Source organism: Myotis daubentonii, chromosome 21, assembly GCF_963259705.1.
Source record: "Myotis daubentonii chromosome 21, mMyoDau2.1, whole genome shotgun sequence".
In the NCBI taxonomy this organism is placed as follows: domain Eukaryota; kingdom Metazoa; phylum Chordata; class Mammalia; order Chiroptera; family Vespertilionidae; genus Myotis; species Myotis daubentonii.
In genome coordinates, this window is record NC_081860.1 from 4820737 (window position 1) to 4844615 (window position 23879).

Sequence of the window (23879 nt, forward strand, 5' to 3'; positions counted from 1 at the left end):
GTGGTTCTTTGTATGTTTTTTAAAATTCTTTATTGTTGAAAGTATTATATGTCTCCTTTTTCCCTATTGACCTCTCCCGCCCACTCTCACCCTCCAGCACAGGCCTCAACCCCCTACTGTTTGTGCCCATTGGTTATGGTTATATGCATCTATACAAATACTTTGGTTGATCTCTTACCCACCCACCCCCCACCCCTCCCCTGCCTTACATCTGAGGTTGACTGTTCAATGCTTCCATGTCTCTGGACCTATTTTTGTTCATCTGTTTATGTTGTTTGTTATATTCTACAAATGAGTGAGAACATGTAATATTTATCTTTCTCTGATTGGCTTATTTGGTTTAGGTCCATTTGTGCTATTGCAAATGGTAAGAGTTCTTTCTTTTTTTTATAGCAGCGTAGTGTTCCATTGTGTAGATGCACCACAGTTATTTAATCCACTCATCTGCTGATGGGCACTTAGGTTGTTTCCAAATCTTAGCTATGGTAAATTGTGCTGCTGTGAACATAGGGGTGCATATACAGGCAGTCCTCGGGTTACATTGAGTCTGATGTACATCGTTTCGTGGTTATATCACCATCTCCCACTTATTTATAAAACAAAAAGTTCCATCATTTCGATGTATGTAAATATGTGCTTTATGTTCTTTATTATTTTTTTGCCACAAGTAAACGTCAGGAATTGTTATCTTTTAAAATTTTTTTTACTGTTTCACTTCATTTCTGCTGTGTATGTGCTCCATGTGAGTAACATAGGTGCTTATGTAGGTGGGTTTCAACTTATGGCGAAAATCTTTTTACGTCGCAGATCGCCGACGTATCTTGAGGACCTACTGTATTCTTTCTCATTGATGTTTCTGATTTTTGGGGGATATATTCCTAGAAGTGGTATTACTGGCTCAAGTGCAATTTCCATTTTTAATTCTTTGAGGAAAGTCCATACAGTTTTCCACAGTGGCTGCACAAGTCTGCATTCCCACCAGCTGTATACTAGGGTTCCTTTTCTCCATATCCTCGTTAGCACTTGTCCTTTGTTGATTTGTTGATGATAGCCATTCTGACAGGTGTGAAATGATACCTCATTGTCATTTTGATTTGCATCTCTCAGATGATTAGTGACTTTGAGCTTGTTTTCATATAACGCTTGGTCTTCTGTGTGTCCACTTTCGAAAAATATCTATTTAGGTCCTTTGCCCATTTTTTTAAAAAATATATTTTATTGACTTTTTACAGAGAGGAAGGGAGAGAGATAGAAAGCTAGAAACATCAATGAGAGAGAAACATCGATCAGCTGCCTCCTGCACATCTCCCACTGGGGATGTGCCTGCAACCCAGGTACGTGCCCTTGACCGGAATCGAACCTGGGACCCTTCAGTCCGCAGGCCGACGCTCCATCCACTGAGCCAAACTGGTTTCGGCCTTTGCCCATTTTTGACTTGATTGTTTATCTTCCTTTAAAAAAAAATGTTTCATTGATTTTTTGCAGAGAGGAAGGGAGAGGGATAGCGAGTTAGAAATAACGATGAGAGAGAAACATCGTTATTTCTAACTCCCTACAATCACCAATTGTAGATGAGCAGAAGAATACAGAACAGTGAAGCATCACTGTGACCCCCGGGGGCTGGGCCAGTGCCCCTGTGGTCAATGTGACCATGAATCTCTGTCTCTCATGGCCAGCCATTCCCAATCACAAGCAAGGACAGTCCAGCAGCACAGCACTGAGGGGTGAAGACCACCCTGGACCCACCAGATGCATCTTGGATTACTTGACATCCAAACCACAAGGTTTCCAGCACCAAGCCTCTTCCTGCTGCCTCATTTCTGGCAGCTCCCTCAGACTTGTTGACCAGCATCTCTTAAATACTCCAAGTGAATCCAAATCATTAGGGAGGCATGGATGCCTTCCACAGCTGAGTGCCGCCTGCTCCATCCTTACCTTCCACTGCCTGCACTTCCTTGCATGCACACCACACCATGCTCCAACTTCACATCCCCCCACCACCTGCCCCACTGACTAGCCTTGTCATAAGCAGAATCTAACTCCCACCACCATGCTGCCTTCTATGCCTCCATGGAACTCCTCAACACTTATCTGGTGTGCACACAGCTCTGCTCACATCCCATAACACCTCCTGGTTCCTGGCCATCAGGTCACTGGTTCTGTGTGCCTCACAGGGCCTACACCACAGCCAGGTCTGTGTCCTGTCGGCAGAGGGAGGACAACCATGGCGCACCCACAACCCTCTCTCCAGCCCATTAAGGGGAAATCAGACACAGAAAGGGCTCAGCCTGCAATCTGAATTCCTTCCCTAGGTACCTCCGTAATATTTTTAAATTGAACCTAATTCCAAAAGCAGATTAAAAATTGTTTGGCAATGGGTAGTGCCTTTGAAAAGCCAGCAAAATCCAAACACCCCTCCTTGCAGAAAGTTAGAACCATTGTAGGAAATAAGAATGATGAGCTAAGCGGTGGTCTGTCCCTTGTCCTTGGGACACTAGTGCACCAGGGGGCTCAGGCCAGAATGTCGAGGCCTGGGCATGGAGCTGGAAGCCAGAAGCCCTGTATGGACAGGCGCTGGAGAGCCCCGCCCCTTCTATGCACTGAGCATTGTTCTCTGGAATCTCCTTTAGAAGGCTCCAGTTCTGCTTTGCCAACATCTTGATCTGGCTCCTGAAGTTATGTTTTTCTTCCTCCAAGGTCTGCCTCACACAGGTGAGCACCTAAAACCCAGATCAGCAATGTCTCACACACCACACACCCCTGTGACTCCACTGCTGGGAATCTGCTCCCAAAAGAAGAAAAAGGCCACATCACAAAGATGGCCATTTCGGTGTGATCTACACCAGTCGGAAGGGCCAACACAGCCAATGACATGGGGATGGCCAAGTGCACTTTGCAATCAGGCAGCCACTACCACGTGTGGCCACTGAGCACTGAACGCACAGCCAGCCTGAGCTGAGACGTGCCATCAGTGCAACATATACAACAGATTCTGAGGACTTAAACAATGTAAACTATCTCATTAATAAGCTACCCTGCAGGGGTGGAGGCAGTTACCTGTCTCCCTCCTACTGCAGCCTCTCGTTCTCGTGGGCGGCCATGGCCTTGGCCTCCTGCTCCTGCAGTTCTGCCTCCTGTTGGAGCTGGTCCTGTTGCCTGAGGAGGAAACCCACCCGCTAGACCAGCCGTGGGCAAACTATGGCCCGCGGGCAGATCCGGCCCGTTTGAAATGAATAAAACTAAAAAAAAAAAGACCGTACCCTTTTATGTAATGATGTTTACTTTGAATTTATATTAGTTCACACAAACACTCCATCCATGCTTTTGTTCCGGCCCTCCGGTCCAGTTTAAGAACCCATTGTGGCCCTTGAGTCAAAAAGTTTGCCCACCCCTGCGCTAGACACAGACTCTCAGGAGCCAGCACAGCCTCAGTGAGCTGCTTATGTCTGCAGAGCTGAGGGAGGCGGGGATAGGCAGGGGTCTCCCCCAGCCCCAGAGCCCAGTCCTTCTCCTCCCCTCCTTATGTATCCCCAGGGTCCCTTCCAGTCACTGAAGCATTGGGTCCAAGGGAATCACAACGGGCCACAGTGAAGGGTCGAGACAGGAGCCCTGGGGAATCCATCAGTCACTCCACCTGTGACCAGCACTCACCTCAGCGTGACTGCCTGGCTTTCCATCTCCAGGGACCCACGCAGCAGCATCTCTGGTGGCTGTGCTGGTCCATGAGAGCCTCGTCCTGTCCCGACGTGGTTATGGGGTGCCCTCCTGGACTCCAGTCAGCTGCTTTTCCTGCTCCCCCAGTTCCCCCAGCTCCTCAGCCTCTCGCTTCTTGACTCACTGCTGGTTCTCAGGGCCTAGAATGGAAGGTTCCTCCTGCCCCAGAGGGAAAAGGTGAGAGTGCCTCACTGGGTGCAGGCTCTGGGGAGCCAGAGACTCCACGTCCCTGCACCCCCACAGGCAGTGAGGGACCAAGAGCAGGGCATTTGCAGACCCCAAAAGAGCAGGCATCCTCAGGGCAGGCCATACCCAGCCATGCTGAGTGTGGTTCTACCAGGAATTAAGGAACTGTGCTGGGCTGGGCCCATGGCATGAATGGACCATCACATGCTGCTACACTGTGTCCTGCCCCCTCTCCACACGGGACTTTTAGGGATAAATGATGCCCGTTCTCTGGATCACTTGGTTACACTCTTTGACTACTTTTATTTTTATTTTTATTAAATCTTTAATGTTCAGATTATTACATTTGTTCCTCTTTTTTCTCCCCATAACTCCCCTTCACCCAGTTCCCACCCCACCCTCCACCCTCACTCCCCACCCACTGTTCTCATCCATAGATGTACGATTTTTGTACAGTCTCTTCCCGCCTCCCCCACACCCCTTTCCCCACCAGGAATAGTCAGTCCATTCCCTTTCTATGTCCCTGATTCTATTATAATCACCAGTCATTCTGTTCATCAGATTATTTATTCACTTGATTTTTAGATTCATTTGTTGATAGATGTGTATTTGTTGTTCATAATTTGTATCTTTACCTCCTCCTCCTCCTCCTCCTCCTCCTCCTCCTCCTCCTCCTCCTCCTCCTCCTCCTCCTCCTCCTCCTCCTCCTCCTCCTCCTCCTCCTCCTCCTCCTTCTTCTTCTTCTTCTTCTTCTTCTTCTTCTTCTTCTTCTTCTTCTTCTTCTTCTTCTTAAAGGATACCTTTCAGCATTTCATATAATATTGGTTTGGTGGTAATGAACTCCTTTAGCTTTCTCTTATCTGTGAAGCTCTTTATCTGACCTTCAATTCTGAATGATAGCTTTGCTGGATAAAGTAATCTTGGTTGTAGGTTCTTGGCATTCACCACTTTGAATATTTCTTGCCACTCCCTTCTGGCCTGCAAAGTTTCTGTTGAGGAATCAGCTGACATTCGTATGGGTACTCCCTTGTAGGTCACTGGGTTTCTTTATCTTGCTGCTTTTAAGATTCTCTCTTTGTCTTTTGCTCTTGGCATTTTAATTATGATGTGTGTTGGTGTGGTCCTCTTTGGATTCCTTTTGTTTTGGGTTCTCTGCACTTCCTGGACTTGTAAGTCTATTTCTTTCACCAGGTAGGGGAAGTTTTCTGTCATTTCTTCAAATAGATTTTCAATATCTTGCTCTCTCTCTTCTTCTGGCACCCCTATAATTCGAATGTTGGTACGCTTGAATTTGTCCCAGAGGCTCTTTACACTATCTTCATATTTTTGGATTCTTTTTTCATTTTGCTTTTCTGGTTGGGAGTTTTTTGCTTCTTCCTATTTCAAATTGTTGACTTGATTCTTGCGATCCTCTAGTCTGCTGTTGGGAGTCTGTATAATATCCTCCATTTCAGTCAGTGTATGCTTAATTTCCAGTTGGTCCTTTATCATAACCTCGAGGGTCTGACTAGATTTCTTAAGGATCTCACTACATTTATCGGCTGTCTCACCAGTCTTTTTGAGGGTTTTACCAAATTTATCGGTGGCTTCTAGAAAGTTCTTGAGAAACCTTAAAAGTGTGGTTTTGAACTCTATATCCAGTAGTTTGCATTCTTCCATTTCTGTCATTTGTGTCCTGTTTCTTTGTCTCCGAATTTTTTTATGCTTCCCTGTGTTGATAAAGTGGTTTTCGGTGCTAAGTGTCCTCTAGTGCCCAGTGGTTCAGCCTCCCTAATTACCTGAGGAGGACACTCTTGGTGCACCCCTTTGTGGTCTTTGTGCATAGTCTTATTGTAGTTAAGCCTTGATTGTTGTAGGTAACACTGGGAGGGATTGACCTCCAGGCCAATTGGCTGTGAGAATCAGCTGTGTCTGCAGTGGGAGAACTTCTGTGTTGGAGACACCCCTCCGGGGCAGGACTTGCTTCAATGGGGCTTTGGTGCTTACTGAGTCTGCCCCCTGAGTGTGTTTTTTATGGATCTGAGGAGATGCAGACTGGATGGTCCCACTCTGACCACTGGTCACACTGGCTCCTGGGTCTCTAAGGAGGTGCTAATCTAGCCTCTGCCTGAGGCTATCCAGCAAAAGCCTCCATGCAGGGCTTGGGCGGGGCAGGTCCCATGGGATCAACAGGGTGGGGCTAGAAGTTATGGCTAACCTCAGAGGCCTTGCTTCTCAGTGTCCTGGCAATTGCTGCAGGTACCTCCAAGAGAAAGCTGCCCTTGAGTTCCAACCGATGCCAGGCAATCCCACTTCTCTCGTATGAGTCTGGGTCCCCAGAGACTCGCCCAGAACTGGAGCTTAGAGCCTGAGACTCCCTCCTGATTGAAAAAGACAACCGTGCCCTCAGCCGCCAGCCTGCTCCGTGTGCACCTCTGTACCTTAATATTTTACTTACGCACCACACTGCACCTCCTCTGAGTCTCGGTATGCTTTTCTCTTTTCTTCTAGTTGTGGAATTTCTACTCAGCCAGCCTTCCTGTGGTTCTGGGTGATGTCCGTTCCATCTTTGTATTTTTGAAGTGGTTGTGCGAGGCAGCAAACTCCACTGTTTACCTATGCCGCCATCTTGGTTTCTCCTCTTTGACTACTTATAAAAGCCTGTTGAAAAGAAAAAGGGGAAGTAGCCCTAGCTGGTTTGGCTCACTGGATAGAGCGTTAGCCTGTTAACTGAAGGGTCCCAGGTTCAATTCCAGTCAAGGGCACATGCCCAGGTTGCCTGCTCGATCCCCAGTGTGGGGCAAGCATGACATATCCAATCAATGTCTCTCATCGCTGTTTCTATTTCTCTCTTCCCTCTCCCTTCCTTTCTGAAATCATAAAAATGTATTTGAAAAAAAAATTTTTAAAGTAAAATAAAAGCTGGTTAAAAAGAAAGTACATAGGAAATCAGTAAGGACACAGAATCCTGAAGAACATTACCAACCACTTTAATCTGATATTTATGGAACAAGCATCTACCCAACACAGCAGGCACCCCTCCCTTCTCCTCCCCTCAGTCCTGTCAATCAACAAGACAGCCAGTGTCTCTGGGAGGCAAAACATGCCCCCAGGCCCTGCAGTGGCTGAGAGCTGTTGTTCTGAGCTGCAGCTGAGCAAGGGAACTGGTCACCCAGGAATCACTGGTCAATGACCAGGACATGACTGTGACCCTGGACGCTACCTCTCGCAGGCAGGGCGCGGGGTGGGGGGATAGGAAGGGAGATGCACTCTGGAGGGCCTACCTGCGTGGCCCTGTACACCCTGAGGCCATGTACCATGTTGAGCAGCTGCTCGAGGTCTCCCTTCAGCTCTTCATTGAGGGTCTCCAAGTGCTGGCTGCTGGCCTTTTCCTGCTGCAGTTGGATCCTTAACTTTTCCGCCTGCAGAGCCAATGACCCAGCCCACAGTCAGGCCACAAAGTGAACTTGGCTTTAAAGCAAACCCCACAGCCCTGACCAGTTTGACTCAGTGGATAGAGCGTTGGCCTGTGAATTCAAGGGTCCCAGATTCGATTCCGGTCAAGGGCATGTACCTTGGTTGTGGTCACATACCCAGTGGGGAGTGTGCAGGAGGCAGCTGATTGGTGTTTCTCTCTTATTGATGTTTCTAAATCTCTATCCCTTTCCCTTCCTCTCTGTAAAAAAATCAATAAAATATATTTGAAAAAATAAAGAGTGTTATTATAAAGCAAACCCCACAACTGTCACCCCACCAGACACCTGGTCACCGGCTTGCCTGAATGTTCCAGACACCACCCACCATTCCCTGATTCCGAAGCTGCTGGTTCACTTGAAGCTGCTCTCCTGCAGGGCCAGGGAGGCACCCCACAGCTCCTGGACTGTGCCCTGGAGGAACTAGTTTTCTTCCTCCAAAGCTGGATCCAAAGAGGAGTCAGAACTCAGATTCCAGAGCCTCTGCTTTCCCTCTCTGCCCCGGACCCAAGAAGGCCATCCCCATGAGCCCTAGTTCTGAGGGGCTGGGGATGGGCAGCTGGGTGCCCTCCCTTTTTCCCAGGGTGCTGTTTCTGTCAGCACCTGAGGATTCCTTAAGCCATTGTGGCCCCTCTGCTGGCTCAGCTGGGTCTGTTAGGGGAGCCACCCAGAGCTTAAGAAGAAAGTAGGTTTCTGTGGAGGTGCCAATGCAAAACAGTGGAACCACTTTTTACTAATTCTAACGTGACTGTCTATTCAAGGATTTCAGAGACTCACATAGATGGCAAAGTGATGGCGTGGTCTGTGCCAGCCCTCAGAGTGGGGGAGGGTGGTGTCCATGGGGCTCAGCTGGGGGTGTGGCAGGCACGATCATTGACCAGTATGTCTGCAGGTGTGAGAGGCTCTGGGGTGCATGTCCCCAGTACTGCCATCCTCAGGCAAGGCCCTTCGGGTGGAGATTTCATTGTGCAATTTCCCAATTGCTTTGAAGAAAGAATGGGACATCTAAATTGCTTGAAAAAGTCTAAACAAGATAAAAACATAAAGCAAACACAGAAAAAGGCAAATTTCTTCCCTTGGTTTTAAGCAGCTTGAATGCAGAGCAGAAAGGGGAGCACAGACCCGAAATGAATGGGAGTTCCCGGCCCTTTCTGCTCCCAGCAGGGGCGTGACTGTAGGTAAAGGAATGTGTGAGGGGTCAGGGTGCTCCCTCACCTGTCCGTCGAGGGCCACATCCTCAGCCCTGGGAGCCTCCTCACACTGCACTGCTCCTAGGGCTGCACCCCACCTGCTTCCTATTCACCCCTCGGGGCTGGAAGGACCTGGAGGGGATGCAGCCTTTCATGACAACACGTCACACTGGACCTTCTCATAGCCCTCGAAGGACAGTGGCACAGACCCAGAAGATGGAACAGACTGAAGACCCCAAGCAACAGGGAGCTAAGCAGGGGATCAAATGAACTGTTGTGGCCCCAACTCCAGCACAGGGCTTACCATACACAAACACGCATGTTCTTAACACATGAAAACATGCCAAAGAAGCCTCCTGACAAGGCCACAAAGGACACTAACTGCCTAAACTCCACTAAGTCACAGTCTGTGCTCATTCAGACAGTACCTTTGTAGCCTTCGCTTTCAAAATAACACTTAAAAATTGGGGTGACCCTGATCAGCGAGGCTCAGTGGCACATGCCCGGGTTGCAGGCTCCAAACCTAGTAGGGGGCATGCAGGAGTCAGCCAGTCAATGATTCTCATCACTGATGCTTCTCTCTTTCCCTACCTTTTCCTCTCTGAATCAATCAATATATATGTTTGGAGAAAATTGGGGTGAAATATATACAACACAGAGTTCACTGTTTTAACCATTTTCCAGCTTACAGTTCTATGGCATTTGATACATTCCCCCTGACCTGCACTCACCACCGCCCACCTCCTGACTCTCAATACCTCACACCAGGGCGCTGCACTCCTGGGAAGTAATAGTAAGGGACTTCCAAGGGCAGCTATGGAAGTGATGACCAGCCTCTTTGCCCTAAAGGCCAGCGCCCCACAGGCTCTCATGATGATACAACCGTTTTTGGGGAAAACAGCCAATGGTTCTATCCTGGGTGCTATGCTTACAAGCACCCCAGAGCCAGAGCAATGAATGTTTTTAATAGACCAAGGCGCGAGGACAGCCATCCTATGCTGGACCCCTGTGGGCCAGGCTGGCGTAGAGCTTCATTGTCTCCTCTCATGAGACACACACAGCAATCCTGCGAGGCAGCTTCATTGACCCCATTTTGCAAATAAGAAAACTGAGTTTCAATATTTTTAAAATATATTTTAGTGATATTTTACAGAGAGGAAGGGAGAGGAATAGAGAGTTAGAAGCATCAATAAGAGAGAAACATCGATCAGCTGCCTCCTGCACACTCCCCACTGGGGATGTGCCCACAACCAAGGTACATGTCCTTGCTGGAATCAAACCTGGGACCCCTCAGTCCGCAGGCCACAGGCCAACGCTCTATTCACTGAACCAGTTAGGGCAAGAAAACTGAGTTTTAAAAGAGGCCGCCTGACCAGCAGGTAGAGGAACTAGGACTCAAAGCCGAGTCTAACTCAAGAACCCACCACACCATCCACACAAAAGTTCCTCCACACTTTGTTCCTGGGCTGCCAGCTAAGCACCAGGCGTGGGAACACCAAGAAGTCCCGTGCACTGGCCTGCAAGGGCTCACAAACTACATGGAGTGTCCGCATCAAGGGGGGCTTTCCAACCCCACCAGCCACCCTGGTCTCTGACAAACATTTGGTCTGAGAGGGTCCCTGCCACCAGCATCAGGGGGGAGTGTCCTGCCCATGACCCTAAACTCCCAGAGCAGGGATTCCCGTTTTACCCATCCCTAGCCCCAGGAGTGCCAGGACACCCAACCACAGAAAGAACTGACTTCTCACCCAGATTCACAGTTCAATGAACTGACTAGGTTTGAAGCTGATGGGACCCCTTGAAGAGAAGAAATATCCAACTGCTTTCAACAGCCTCTCCATGATGCTTATGAATGTTGATCAGAATTGGAAACGCAGCACCTCCCCAAACCAGCCCAAGGCCCTCCTGCGCTCTGCAGAGCTCTAAGAACACCTTTCCTGCGCTCTCAGGTGCACGCCTGCTGGTGTTGAGCACAGGACCTGGCTTCCTGTTTGCTGGGTGCCCAGGCTCCCTGCTGCACCACCTGCCACTCCACCCACCTTCACCTGGCCAACTGCACACCTTGACTGGGTGCTAGGAGGGGCCCAAACATGAGAGGGAGAGGGAGAGGCCCGAGAAGCAGACAGTTAGCAAAACCTGACCAGGGAGACAGAGAGCAGACTCCACTCATATGGCTGATTATGACAGGAACGGAGGAAATCATGCCCAGGCTACTGTTATAATGGAGGTCAGTGACCACTGGGGAAGGCTCCTGCCATGCAGAGCTTTCAATCCCCCATGGATGGATCTAAGACAGCCTCTGGGTGCCAGCATGCTGTCATCTGGAAGCTCCTGGGACTGTCCACACGGGAGCTGAGAAAACTGGCAACACTTACTTTGTGGTTTATGCCCTGACTTCCAGGCTGCCAGACCCCTCATGTTCTCTGTGGAAAGAATGGCAATGGAACAGTCCCAAATGGCCCCTGAATAAAACCCTATTGACTTGGGTGAGGATGGGCTGACCCAGGAGATTCAGAGCCCAGGGCCTGAGGGAGAAGCTGCAGCCAGGCTGGCTCCCAGGCACCAGGGGCCGCTGCATACCAACTGGCAGCTGCTCCAGCTCCCAGCTCAGATTGTGGGGCTGGTTCATCCTCTGAACCTGTGAAACCTCAAGGGCCATGTTCTCCCCCAGCAGCTCCTCCAGGCACTTCTGGGAGGTGTCCATGGTCCTAGTTCAGAAAGAGGGGAAGGGTGAGGATGCGCCCCAGGGCACCCTCTGGGCAGGCCCTGTTCCTATGCATCTACCCTCATTTCCCCAGGATGAAGGGCCCCCATGCACTGCTCACTTCTAAAAATACAGCTTCACAGAAGTGACTCCAACACATGGCCCAGCCGGGAGATCTACAGCCACTAAAAGACATGCTCACCCAGTGACCTAGACTGTGATGAAGACACCTGAGGACTCTGAGTGGTGTGTGAGCAAAGTGACCCATATCACAGGGCTGTAAAGCAAGTGATATGATGCCAGGCAGCTCTGTGGCCCCTTAGCAGGTTTAACTTGCCTCAGAAAGCCCATATGGACTTTCAATTCACAGCTCAACTCACACTCTAAACACCAGCAGAGACCCTTTTTGCAATAGACATCCACTTACATCCCTCCTCAGAGAAAAGCAATACAGCAGTCAGGCCTATCTATTTTTCTATATATATATATATAAAATTTTATTTTTCTCAGAGTAGAAGGAAGAGGGAGAGATAGAAACATCAATGAGAGAGAATCATGGATTTGCTGCCTCCCACAAGTCACACCTGGGGATGGAGCCCACAACCTAGGCATCAGCACTGGCTGGGTAGGCCCTGTCTGTTTCGAGGGCTTTAAGTGGTGCCCACTCAAGCCGCTGAGCTAAGCAAGTGACTGTCATTAGCAGGTCACTGTATTGGTGGAAGCACCAACCCCATAGTGGAAAATCAGAGGAGAACACAACGTAATTGGCAAACTGCCCCAATCTTGTACATGTTATGTCAGTGTCTGATGGTACAGTCTGCCCTGGTGGGAGGAGTGCACCTGCTGACAGGTATGGGACTTGGCTGGAAGGGGTGCGGCTAAGAGTCTGTACTGGGTTTGAGAGCTGAGTCTATTCCTCTCAGTTCCACAGTCGGTCCACTGATGTGGGTCCTGGAAATAAATGGCTATTTGGGTGAGCTTTTGTTCAACACACAGTTCCTATATGATTATAAATGAAAAGTAACCACTTAGCCTTGGCCAGTTTGGCTCAGTGGATAGAGTGTTGGCCTGCGAACTCAAGGGTCCCAGGTTCGATTCCACTCAAGGGCACATGTACCTTGGTTGTGGGCACATCCCTGGTAGGGGGTGTGCAGGAGGCAGCTGATTGATGTTTCTCTCTCATCAATGTTTCTGGCTCTCTATCCCTCTTCCTTCCTCTCTGTAAAAAAACAATAAAATATATTTTTTAAAAAATTAACCACTTAATTCTATTATTGTCTATCCACATTTCTAAATTTTTTCCCCCATCAGCCTAATTACAGAAATGTGATTCATTCCTTTTAGGTAACAACACATTCATTTTATTTTGGGAAGACTCACCTAGAGAGCTCAGATCAGGAATTCTTCTCCCCATCAACTGTGAATAGTTCATACATTAGAACACCTGAACTCCACCAGTCAACTGCCTAAAAAAAAAACAATTTGATAGAACATTAACTAGTGTGCAATCTATAAGAGAAATGAACAAAGTAAAGCTGTATATTTCAAAAATACTTTATTTTATTTTTAAAAAATATATTTTTATTGACTTCAGAGGGGAAAGGAGAGGAAGAGATAGAAACATTGATGATGAGAGAGAATCAATGATTAACTGCATCTTCCATTTCCCCCTACCCCACTGGGAATTGACCGTGCAACCTAGGCATGTGCCCTGAAAGGGAATTGAACCATGACCTCCTGGTTCATAGGTCAGTGTTCAACCATTGAGCCACGCCAACTGGGTCACCTAAACTTTTAAGGGTCCCCACCTGACCTGCAACCAGAGCAGCAATGAGCAGCAGCAGCTCATCCCAGGCTGAGCCCATGAACCTGCACTCAAGGCCACCTTTTCTCTGATTGTCCAGTGAGCTAACCGTAGCCCTGCTTTGCCTCCCTTATTTCCCACAATGTTCCTAGAGCCATAGGAGCCCTGCTCTGCTGTTGCTCATTCTATCCTGATACCTACCTGTTTTCAGTATCCCCAGCTTTAATAAACGTACTCTCAAAATCTTCTGAACTCATTCTGTGAAATCTTTTCTTCATGAAGTTAAAAATCAAACACTACAGGGCACCCTGAGGCCAACCCCTCCAGGCTGTTTCCTTTTCCCACAGTTATGCCTGGGACACCCTCTATAAAGACAGACCAAGGCATGGTTTTGCTTACATGGGTTGGGAGAAAACGTGATGGCCCACACTCACTTTGGTGTTGTTGAATCAATTCAATCTTTTTTTTCTTTTTCTCTTTGTAAAACATCCATGAGCCTTAACTGGTTTGGCTCAGTGGGTAGAGCATTGGCTTGTGGACTGAAGTGTCCCGGGCTCAATTCCTATGAAGGGCACATGCCCTGGTTGTGGGCTCCATTCCCAGTAGGGGGTGTGCGGGAGGGATCTGATTTAATGATTTTCTCTCATCAAGGATGTTTGTATCTCCCTCACCCTTCCTCTCTGAAATCAATAAAAAATATACTTAAAAAAAATCCATGTGAGAGAGACAAATTAACTTTGTGACTCCCACAGTTGCGCTAACCAGGGACTGGGATCTAGCCTGCAACCCACACACATGCCCTTGACCAGAATCAAACTCAGAACCCTTCGGTCCACAGGCTGGTGCTCTATCCACTGAGCCAAACTAGCTAGGGTGAGTCAATTCAATCTTAACACTATTCCTTTTTTTAAAAATGTTTTTAATGGTTTCTTAGAGAGGAAGAGGGAGAAACATCAAGGATGAGAATCATTGATCACCTGCCTCCTGCATGCCCCCTACTGGGATCAAGCCCCCAAACTGGGCATGTGCCCTACCAGGAATCGAACCAGAGATCTCTTGCTTCGTGGGTCCAAACCCATTGATTGAGCCGCACCTGCCGGGTGCACTATTGTTTTTAATTTTTGAATCAATTACAGATGTCACCCATGTTCTCTCTGCCCACTTCCCCTTTGCCTCCCTCTATCCTGCCCGCATTGCTTGTAGGAGCTCATCACATTATTGTCTGTGTCCATGGGCTATGAATATATGTATATACCTATTTTAAAATATATTTTTATTGATTTCAGAGAATAAGGGAGAGGGAGAGAGATAGAAACGTCAATGATCACAAAGAATCACTGATTGGCTCCCCTGCATGCGTCCTGTTGGATATCAAGCTGCAAGGAGAATATATATATATATTAAAGGCCTGGTCCATGAATTCGTGCATGGTTGGGACCCCTTGGCCTGGCTGACAATCCCAAACAGGGCCATTTCACCCAGTCCAGGGGGAGAGACCATGGGAGGTTGGCTGGCCACGGGAGGTTGGCTGTGGGAGCGTACTGAACCCCGGGGGCAGCTCCTATGTTTAGCTTTTGTCCTCTGTGGTTAGTGTGTGTCATAGCGACTGGTTGACCAGTCATTTGGTCCACTGGTAATAATGGTCATTTAGGCAATATATATAATTTTTTTCTGTATATACACATATATACATATATATGGTATATATATATGTGTGTATACACACACACACACACACATATTGATTTTAGACAGAGGAATGAAGAGATAGAGATAGAAACATTAATAATGAGAGACAATCACTGATTAGCTGCCTACTGCAAGTTCCCGCCTACACTGGGAATTAAACTGCAACCCACGTATGTGCCATGACCAGGAATACAACCATGACGTTCTCCTACATAAGTTGACGCTCAACCATCAGCCCCACCAGCAGGGCTATCTTCTTTTGAAATATTTTTTTTAAATGTATTTTTATTGTTGATGGTATTACAGATGTCTCCCATTTCCCCTGTGTATATGTTTTTGGGGGGATCTCTTCCAGTTCTCCCCACCTCTCCTCTGGGAGATCTGTCAGTCTATCCCAGTTAACCAGGCCTCTGGTCCCATCTTCTTCCTCACAACCACTGGCAGTACTACAACACCTTGTTGCTCAAGTTGCCTGCTGGAAAGCTAGCCCTCTCCTGGGCGGATTAGAAAACTACACTACCCAGAAAGCAATGCGTCCACGCAGGCATTTTGGTGCCAGCGCATCCGGTTGGGGCGGAACTTCCGGAGTCCTCTTCCTGGCGGACATTTTGACTTCTTCAAGCTGTTCATCGCTCACGGACTTCATCAGTAAATCCATCGCGGGAAGGAGGAGACGTGGAAGGCAGCGTCCGGCGGTGCAGCGTGTGTCTGAGCCTGTTGAGCCGCAGCCTTCGGGATTGGGGCGACCGTGCCTCCCCGACTCCTCTCCGCTGACAGAGTCCACTCAGCGTCACCCCATTGAACCCTCTGGTGCCAGAGCCGCTCAGGTCCCGCAGCCCAGGGCGCGGCGTCCAGCACAGTGAGTCCTCGTGGGGGACCCGGGGTTTGAGGGGGAGGCGGGGACGGGCTGCGGGGCCGCCGGGGGAGGCCGTGGGGGGACTGAGCCGGGAGGGGGGCACCCAGGCCTGGTTTGTGTCTAAAGGCGACACAGAGGACGAGAGGCGGGTCCCGGGGGAGTTTCACTTTCATGCTCAGGGCGACGGGGCTGCGGGGGGTTGTGAGCAGCAGAGGGATGAGGCTGAGATGCGGGTGTAAACGTTCCCCAAACGCCCAGAGGAGCCGCCTCCGGAGAGAGGGCGGCAGTGAGGGCGGAGGAGGGGCTGTGAGCACAGCGACCCAGCAGGAGGCGCCCTGAGGACCAGCCCTGAGGGAGGGGCAGCTCCGGGGCGCTGGACCTCGGGCCTGAGCCCCTGGGTCCTGGGGTGGGTGCCAGGCCCTCAGCAGCCCTTTAGTGCCCACAGGTTCCTGCAGGTGAGAGCCGCTGAGGGGACTGGGCTGTGGGGCTATGTCAGGGCCTCACACTATGGTGGCCTCTGAGATAGTGGGGTCCTGGGGCTGTCCAGCCCCTCTTCTCGGAGGACCTTGGACCTGGGGATCCTAAGTCCAGGTCAAGGGTCATATGAGTGGCACCCGATTTTGGCAGCCAGTGGAATTGTGTGTGACAGGTCCTTCCATGCATGGGTTCCAGAATGTGCAAAGGCTTGGAGTGAAGACTAAGCTGATTCAGGGACGAGCAGGGGTCCATTTTTTAAAAAGTAGGAACTGGAAACAGTAGGAGAGGAATCAAGTGCAGAGGAGCTTTGTGACCACTTGGGTTTCTGTTCTGCTGGTGATGGGGTCATTGGGGTAATTGGAGCAGTAGAGCAGGTGACCTGTCCCAGGTCTCATTAGACTCCCTGTGACTGCAGCATGATGAACAATATGCGTGTGAGGACAGTGGTAGAAAGACTAGGATGGAAGCTGCTGTGTTAGTGTTGGTGAGTGTGAGGGTAACTGGAGAACAATGGTGGTTGTGGATGTGGAAGAAGCAGTTTCATTATGGGTCAGGGATTTAGGTGTGGCCACCAGGATTTTCCAATTTTGAGGATTGGAGAGAGAGATAAGCATCAGAGATGATGTAAAGGTTCGGATTTAGCACCTGATGGTATGAAAGCACCATCAACTCACATGGAGAAGTCATAGTGGGAAAATTAATGTTCATCAGTCATATACAATCTTTTATATTTTCCTATTAGGTTATCAGATATTTCAGAGACAAGTTCATGACTATCTGGAATTCTGAGTAGTTCAAGATGAACACTAATTAAAAAAAATAATAAAGAGTATGGACCAGGGAGGAGTTGTAGATCACCTTTTTATTTTATTTTATTGGAGGTAGAAGAGTAATTAAAAAAGATGAGGCTGTAGCCGGTGCATATTTACTTAAACACTCACCAAGATTTCTTATTACCCTTTGTGTAGCTTTGTGTGTTGCATCCAGTTTGGTAGATTTGCTTATGGGCAGGAGTGAGCATCTGTGAGACTCATAGGGCATGGGGTTGAGAGCCATAGGCAGTGGGTCTTGAGTACTGAAGGCTGTGAGTGGAGAAGGGACACCAAGTGGAGCACCAGTAGAGGTGGACACTGGATAACTGAGATCTGATGTGGTTCTCAATATGTGAGAAGGAATAAACAATTTGGGATGGAGGCCTTCATAGCATAACTGAAGGCTGTGTGTTGGGTGTGGGCATCCAGAGTCAGGTTAGTACATGAGACTCTTTGAACTTGCCATGCACTCTCTGGAACACACATGCTGAGTAATGACTAAAACAAAGGAGATGTCTATGGGAGCTGTGGCTACAGGAGTGCAGGTGTGAGAGAGGTGTGGGAGAAGGAGTGATGTGCTCTTTGAGAGGGAGTGTGAATTCATGGCCACAGACCCCTGATATTGACATAGAGGGAATGAGGTTGAGTCTTTCTGCTGATAACTGGATGATACAACATGGGGAATTTAGGGTAGTTCCTGAAAAGACGGGTGTTCTGGCGCTATATGTCAGGTCCAGAATTTAGGTGTTATATAGGTGCACACCTGCCAGTTGTTGGGCTGATACATTGATCAATTGGAATGGGATAGCATACATCAGTGTTACCTGGGCTTGAAAGTCTCTACTGACTTCTGGAAGGCAGAAGGGTAAGAGAGAAATAAATTATAGAGGAGATGAGTTAGAATGTTGAAAAGAGGGGATTAGAAAACAACCTGTCTTCTACATGGCATATATGTGTTATCTTTGAAGTTGTGACTCTGGAATGAAGCTGTATGAGAGAAGTGCGATACAAAGAATTATGTGGAACAGGTAGGGCAAAGGGTGACAAGTGATGCCATGTTTTCTGGGTTGTTGGAAGGAGAATCTGTTAGACAACAAGGATCTTGCCCCACAAGACCAATGTCAAATCCCTCACTTCTCTCTTCATGGCCAACATTTATCTGTACCCTATGTTGGTGACACCCATAACGTTGACCTTAAATGTGAGACTCTGAGGTCAGGTATAATCAGTCTGGGCATCTGCCTTTTTTGCTGTGAGAATACACAATATAGGTAGGAATATTAGTTGAGAGTGACTCTGGTGGATACAAGACCTGCTATTTTCTGTGATGTGGGGGTACAGGGAGAAGATGGATATGGAGAATGGGAAGTATGATGAAATTAAAGCCTTAGGAGAGAAACTGATCATGGACTGAACTGTCCCCATTATGACAGGATATGAACTTTGAGGACGTGGCCATTGCCTTCTCTCAGGAGGAGTGGGGGCTCCTTGATGAGGATCAGAGACTTCTGTACTGCGATGTGATGCTGGAAGTTTTTGTACTCGTCTCATCTGTAGGTAAGATGTTCACACTGTCTCAGTGTCATGAGGTGATGTCCTTTCTTCCTTTATTCTCAAAACATAGCTTGCTCTCTCCTATAGTCAGACCACGAGTTCTGCTAATTTCTGCCACTGTCTTGTCAAATGTGCTGTGGCTTCCGGTGCTCAGCTGTGTGGAGACCCCTGACCAATGGACTCCACAAACATCCCTAATACCCGTTGTCTCAAAAAGTGCAGAAAGTGTCTGGGAATCCGGAGTCTTACAGTCAGTTTAATGGGTCCCACCTTCCTCTTCCTCTCCCTGGGAGGGTGACAATATCCACATTTATTCACTTCTTCCCCCTTCCTCTAGGGAAAGGTGCTTTATGACAGCCTGTGCTAGGTTATGTTCTTCACTTACATGAACCATGGGCTATTTTTTTTTTCACTTCCTAATTCTTTTTTTTTTAGTTTTCTTTTTTATTGCTTTAGAGTATTTCAAAGAGTATTACAGATGTCTCCTTCCCCTCCACCGTTTGACATTCCCCCGGCCTCCCCTACCCCCCAGTGGCTTGTGTCCATTGGTTATGCTTATATGCATGCATACAAGTCCTTTGGTTGATCTCTTACCCCCCCACTCCCGCCCCCAAACTCTCCCCGGCCTTCCCGCTGTAGTTTGACAGTCTGTTCGGTGCTGCTCTGCGTCTGTATCTATTTTTGTTCATCAGTTTATAATGGTCTTTATTATCCATAAATGAGTGAGATTATGTGGTATTTTTCTTTCATTGACTGGCTTATTTCGCTTACATGGGCTATTCTTGTAAGACCCTTCTTCAGTTATTCTTTGTAATATTACTTTAACTCGGTACTACTGCATGCAAATTGCTCTCAGCCAGAGATGGCTGCTCACCTCCAGTGTGAGGAATATTTAGGGGTTATGCATCAATATAGTAGACGATTGAGGGAGAAACCTGGCTTCCTCACAGGGTGAACATGCAAGATGGTCTCAGAGGAGGTGTGGCCATATTGAGTGACAACTGGGGTTAAGGTATGACATAATGGTGGTGGGCAGATGATACCAGGAACCAGCTAAATTCCAACAGTGTTTAGGAGAAAGTGCCATAGCTACACCCCATTTCTACCTTCTCTTTCCCATAGTTGATACGTTGCTGATTTGCATTTCATCTGTGACTTCCTGCATTACAGCTACCTTCACCTTTGTCACCTTTTTGCATCACCTCTCCCTCTGCACTGCTCCCTCTGCAGTATCTGCTACATGGACCTGCACATGTGTTCTTAGGTATACATGCATGCTTAAGTAGTCCTTGAACCCCTGCTACTTGTTTATTAAATTTCACTTGGAATAAGACATAACCAACCTTCTGCACAGCTTACCCCTGTCATCAGCAGACCAGCCCTGCTGAGCACTGTTAGCAGAAGACTTAGCTGGAGATATATCTTCTCTTCCATGTTGTCCTTGTCATGTGTGTGTCATGTTTCTGGTGAAGTCTTCCCTGTTTTGTGACCTTCAGAGACTCAGACCTTCACATCAGCTTCTTATTAATCCTTATCTCTTATTTTTAGACAGTTGCAGAGAAACCATGTATTATGTGCAACCATTTTACCAATGGAACTTCCCCTGTCACCATAGTCAACATTCAGTTCCTTCTCATTTCTCTGTTTTCAGGATGTTGGCATAGAATGGATGATGAGGACTTCTGTCCTGAGCAGAGCATATCTGTACAAGTTGAGTCACAGGTCGGGGCTTCTAAGACAGCTCCAGCAACCCAGAGGATGCATCTGAGTAAGCATTGTTTCTCTGTGTTAAAAGATATTCTGCACCTGACTGAGTCACAAGCAGCGGACATTGAGCAGAAAGGCTTCTTCATTGATGCATGTGTGAGAGACTCCTGTTTCAGTGCAAATCCTCACCAGCCACAGAGGGATTCCAGTGTAGAGAAGATCTGGAAAGAAGACATGGACAGGGCCTCATTTGTGACCAGGTGCAGCTTCTATTTATCTTGGCTGCCTTCAAGCAGTAGGGAGGTTGGGAAAGTCTTCCCAGCCATCTCAGAGCTTCTCCAGCACCAGGCCCCTCTCAACACTAAGGAGCCACACAGTGGCAGTGAGGTTTCACAGGAATATCTTGGTGGAAAAAGTCTTCCACACACTTGTAACTATGAAAAATTTGACAGCCACAACCAGAAAGTTGTTCAGCATCAGGGTGCCTGCTCTGGAGAAGTGAACTATGACAGTAACAAATGTGGGAAAGTTTTTAGAGGAAGCTTTAACCTCCTTCAAACTGGAAGAATTCACCCTAGAGAAAAGCCATATCAGTGTACTGATTGTGGGAAGTGCTACAGGCAAAAGTCTCACCTCACTGATCACTACCATGTTCACACTGGAGAAAAATCCTATGAGTGTACTGACTGTGGGAAATGTTTTAGGAACAATAGTAACCTCCTAAACCACAAGAGAGTTCACACTGGAGAAAAGCCATATCAGTGTAGTGATTGTGAGAAATCCTTCAGGCAAAGCTCTCAACTCGCTGTACACCTCCGTGTTCATACTGGAGAAAAACCCTATGAGTGTACTGACTGTGGGAAATGTTTTAGGAACAATAGTAACCTCCTTAACCACAAGAGAGTTCACAGTGGAGAAAAGCCATATCAATGTAGTGATTGTGGAAAGTCCTTTAGGCAAAGCTCTCAACTCACTGAACACCACCGTGTTCACACTAGAGAAAAACCCTATGGGTGTACTGATTGTGGGAAATCTTTTAGCAGCAATTATAACCTCCTTTACCACAATAGAGTTCACACTGGAGAAAAGCCCTATGAGTGTACTGTTTGTGGGAAATTTTTTCGGAGCAATAATACACTCGTTAACCACAAGAGAGTTCACACTGGAGAAAAACCCTATGAGTGTACTGATTGTGGGAAATCTTTTAGCAGCAATAATAACCTCCTTAACCACAAGAGAGTTCACACTGGAGAAAAACCGTATGAGTGTACTGATTGTGGGAACTCTTTTATGAGCAACATTATGCTCCTTAATCACAAGAGAATTCACACTGGAGAAAAACCCTATGAGTGTACTGATTGTGGGAAGTCCTTCAGCAGAAGCTGCTACCTCTCTGAACACAAGAGAATTCACACTGGTGAAAAACCTTTTGAATGTAGTGATTGTGGGAAGTTCTTTAGACTGAAGGGGAACCTCACGCAACACCACAGAGTTCATACCGGAGAAAAGCCATATGAGTGTAGTGATTGTGGAAAGTCCTTCCGGCTAAGGAATTCACTTATTCTACACCAGAGAGTTCACACTGGTGAAAAACCTTATGAGTGTAGTGAATGTGGGAAATCTTTCAGGACCGGCAATCAGCTCCTAATCCACAAGAGAGTTCACACTGGCATTTTAGCTGCAAACCTAGCCTTGTTAGATATGTGAGTTCACATTGGAGCAAAGCCTTAAATGTGCCAGGGATGTATTATCTTTCTCACTCTACAACATTGAAGGAGACTTAAATCCATTTACCTGAATATAAACCCCTTTTATCTGAACATACACTGTACAGAATTCCTCATAAGTTTGAGGTACAAGTGAGGTTTGAAGGAGCTGCATTGCACTTGCTAACTTTCAAGGACTCCGACCTCATTGATGTCACTTCGAGTATTTGTGGCTAAAGTGACCTCCTCTACCACCTGGTTCACCTGAACAGTGTGCATCAGTCACCACCCCTACGTGCTCAGGAAAAAGGAATTCTGTGTTCTCCCTTGTGCTTAAGTGAATTAGGAATACTCCAAGGTCTTTGCAGGATCTTCATTCTGTTCTCTTTGACTAGGAAATGCACCTGATCCAGTATTCATCCAAATCTCCCAACCTCAGCTAAGAAGTGCTACCTCTTTCAGGGACATTCTGGTTCTCACCTTATGCTGTGATGAATTGTTACAAACTGATTGCTGTATACTGCTCTATGGTGTTTTTGTAATGGTGATTTTGTTTTTGTACCTTTAATTTTGTTGGTTCTATTCACTGCGTGGGTTGATTTGAAAGCACAATTGTGATCTGTCAGCATAGAGTTAACGGATACTGTGGGATTCACAAACTTTCTGTGCTTCAGAAAGGATAGCTTGATGGCAGAAAATCCTTCTTTGTCCATTATTCTTTGCATTAAGGCCCAAGGCATTGAAATAAAGACCATATGACTTTGTGGTTGTATTTTGCAGGTTTGATCCCCAGCCCCCCATTTTGACTGGTGTGGGAGGCATCCAGTCATTGTGTTTCTCTCTCTCATTCCCCTCCCACTCTCTCTTTAAAAAAGAAAAAAACAACAAAACATCCACCCTTCTTCACTAAGATGGGCCTCTGCCTGCACAGCCCACCTTCCCTTATTGCTTCCTGCCTTTGCCCGGGATGTTCCCCCTGCAGGTGGGTATGCTGTGTCCTGCCCAGGAGCTGGCAGAGAGGAGCCCAAGGCAAGGTTCTATGAGGAATTGGTGTTCTGTTTCTGCTTGAGAAGAGCAAGCCACGTTCTTCGGTCTCCATCAAGAGGTCTCTCCAGCCTGCTCTCCTCATCCCCAGGCACCTGGCCTGCTGCAATTGAATCTACATTATCTGGGTGAAGGCCCCTGATGCTTTGGTCCCCAAATGAGTTCACCTTAGAAAAAGTCTGCCTCTGACAAGCCCACATACATACCTGAGACCCACTGGTGTTGTTTGAGTCTATTTTTGCACTGTGGGGGTAATTTTCTACGTTGACTTTATTACAAATAAAGCACACACTCTCCTTACACCATTTCCCTGCTGTCCGGGAAATCACGTGGATTTTCCAGGAAATGGTGCTATGTTTTTTCAATGCTGAGAACATTCTGCAATACAAGTGTTTCCAACATGATACCCCATTGGGGGATGCATTCTGGTTGGTGTGCCCACTTGGCTATTTCTGGCCTGTGCAGAGCAGACCCCTTCCCCTGTAGTCAGTTGACCGACCCTGGACTCAAGGATAGTGTGCTGCAGGGAGAGGGGGAGGCGGGGGGGTGGTGTTGCGGGGGGGGTGTGCCTGACGGTGCAGAGAGGTTGGTGGCCTTGGACAGGGTTAGTAAGGGTGTTTCCTGTCAGCTCATGGGGAAGGGTCCTTGAGTGGGAGGACTGAGGGGAGGCTCTAGTGCTGAAGACTTGAATCAGGCTTGATGGGGGGGCCACAGCCAAGGGCAGGCACAGCTTAGACCTGTAAAGACAGAGGGTGTGGACACTTGAACTCGACTGTTGCAGAGGCTGGAGGTACAGAGTCCCCTGCCCTTGAGAGCTGGTGTTCTAGTGGAGGACACCCCACAAACAAGGGGGCAGGGTAGCTGTCACAGGTGATAGGAGGTCAGGGGGAAAGTGTCAGGGCCAGCCTGACAGGTTGAACCAGGCTGAGGTAGGGAGGTGGGAATTGAGAAAAGAAAGAAAGACAGGAGAGCGGGATCGGGACA

At 47.8% G+C, this 23879-nt stretch overlaps 2 protein-coding genes across 7 annotated transcripts in view; one reads left to right on the forward strand and one right to left on the reverse strand.

Moving 5' to 3' along the window:
* LOC132222878 (zinc finger protein 551-like) overlaps positions 1-23200 on the forward strand; it is a 199871-nt gene extending 176671 nt beyond the window's left edge. For 3 of the 6 annotated variants that reach the window (XM_059678219.1, XM_059678216.1, XM_059678221.1), the window contains 2 exons: positions 18318-18441; positions 20090-23200. In XM_059678219.1, coding sequence (XP_059534202.1) covers positions 18321-18441; positions 20090-21852 — 1884 coding nt within the window. In that variant the 5' untranslated portion in view covers positions 18318-18320 and the 3' untranslated portion in view covers positions 21853-23200. Of the gene's footprint in view, positions 1-15247; positions 15599-18317; positions 18442-19986 lie in introns of those variants that run through there. The other 3 variants (XM_059678220.1, XM_059678218.1, XM_059678222.1) reach the window with 3 other exon arrangements.
* LOC132222888 (zinc finger protein 551-like) overlaps positions 1-23879 on the reverse strand; it is a 187698-nt gene that overhangs the window by 84885 nt on the left and 78934 nt on the right. The gene's annotated exons all lie outside the window — the stretch shown is intronic.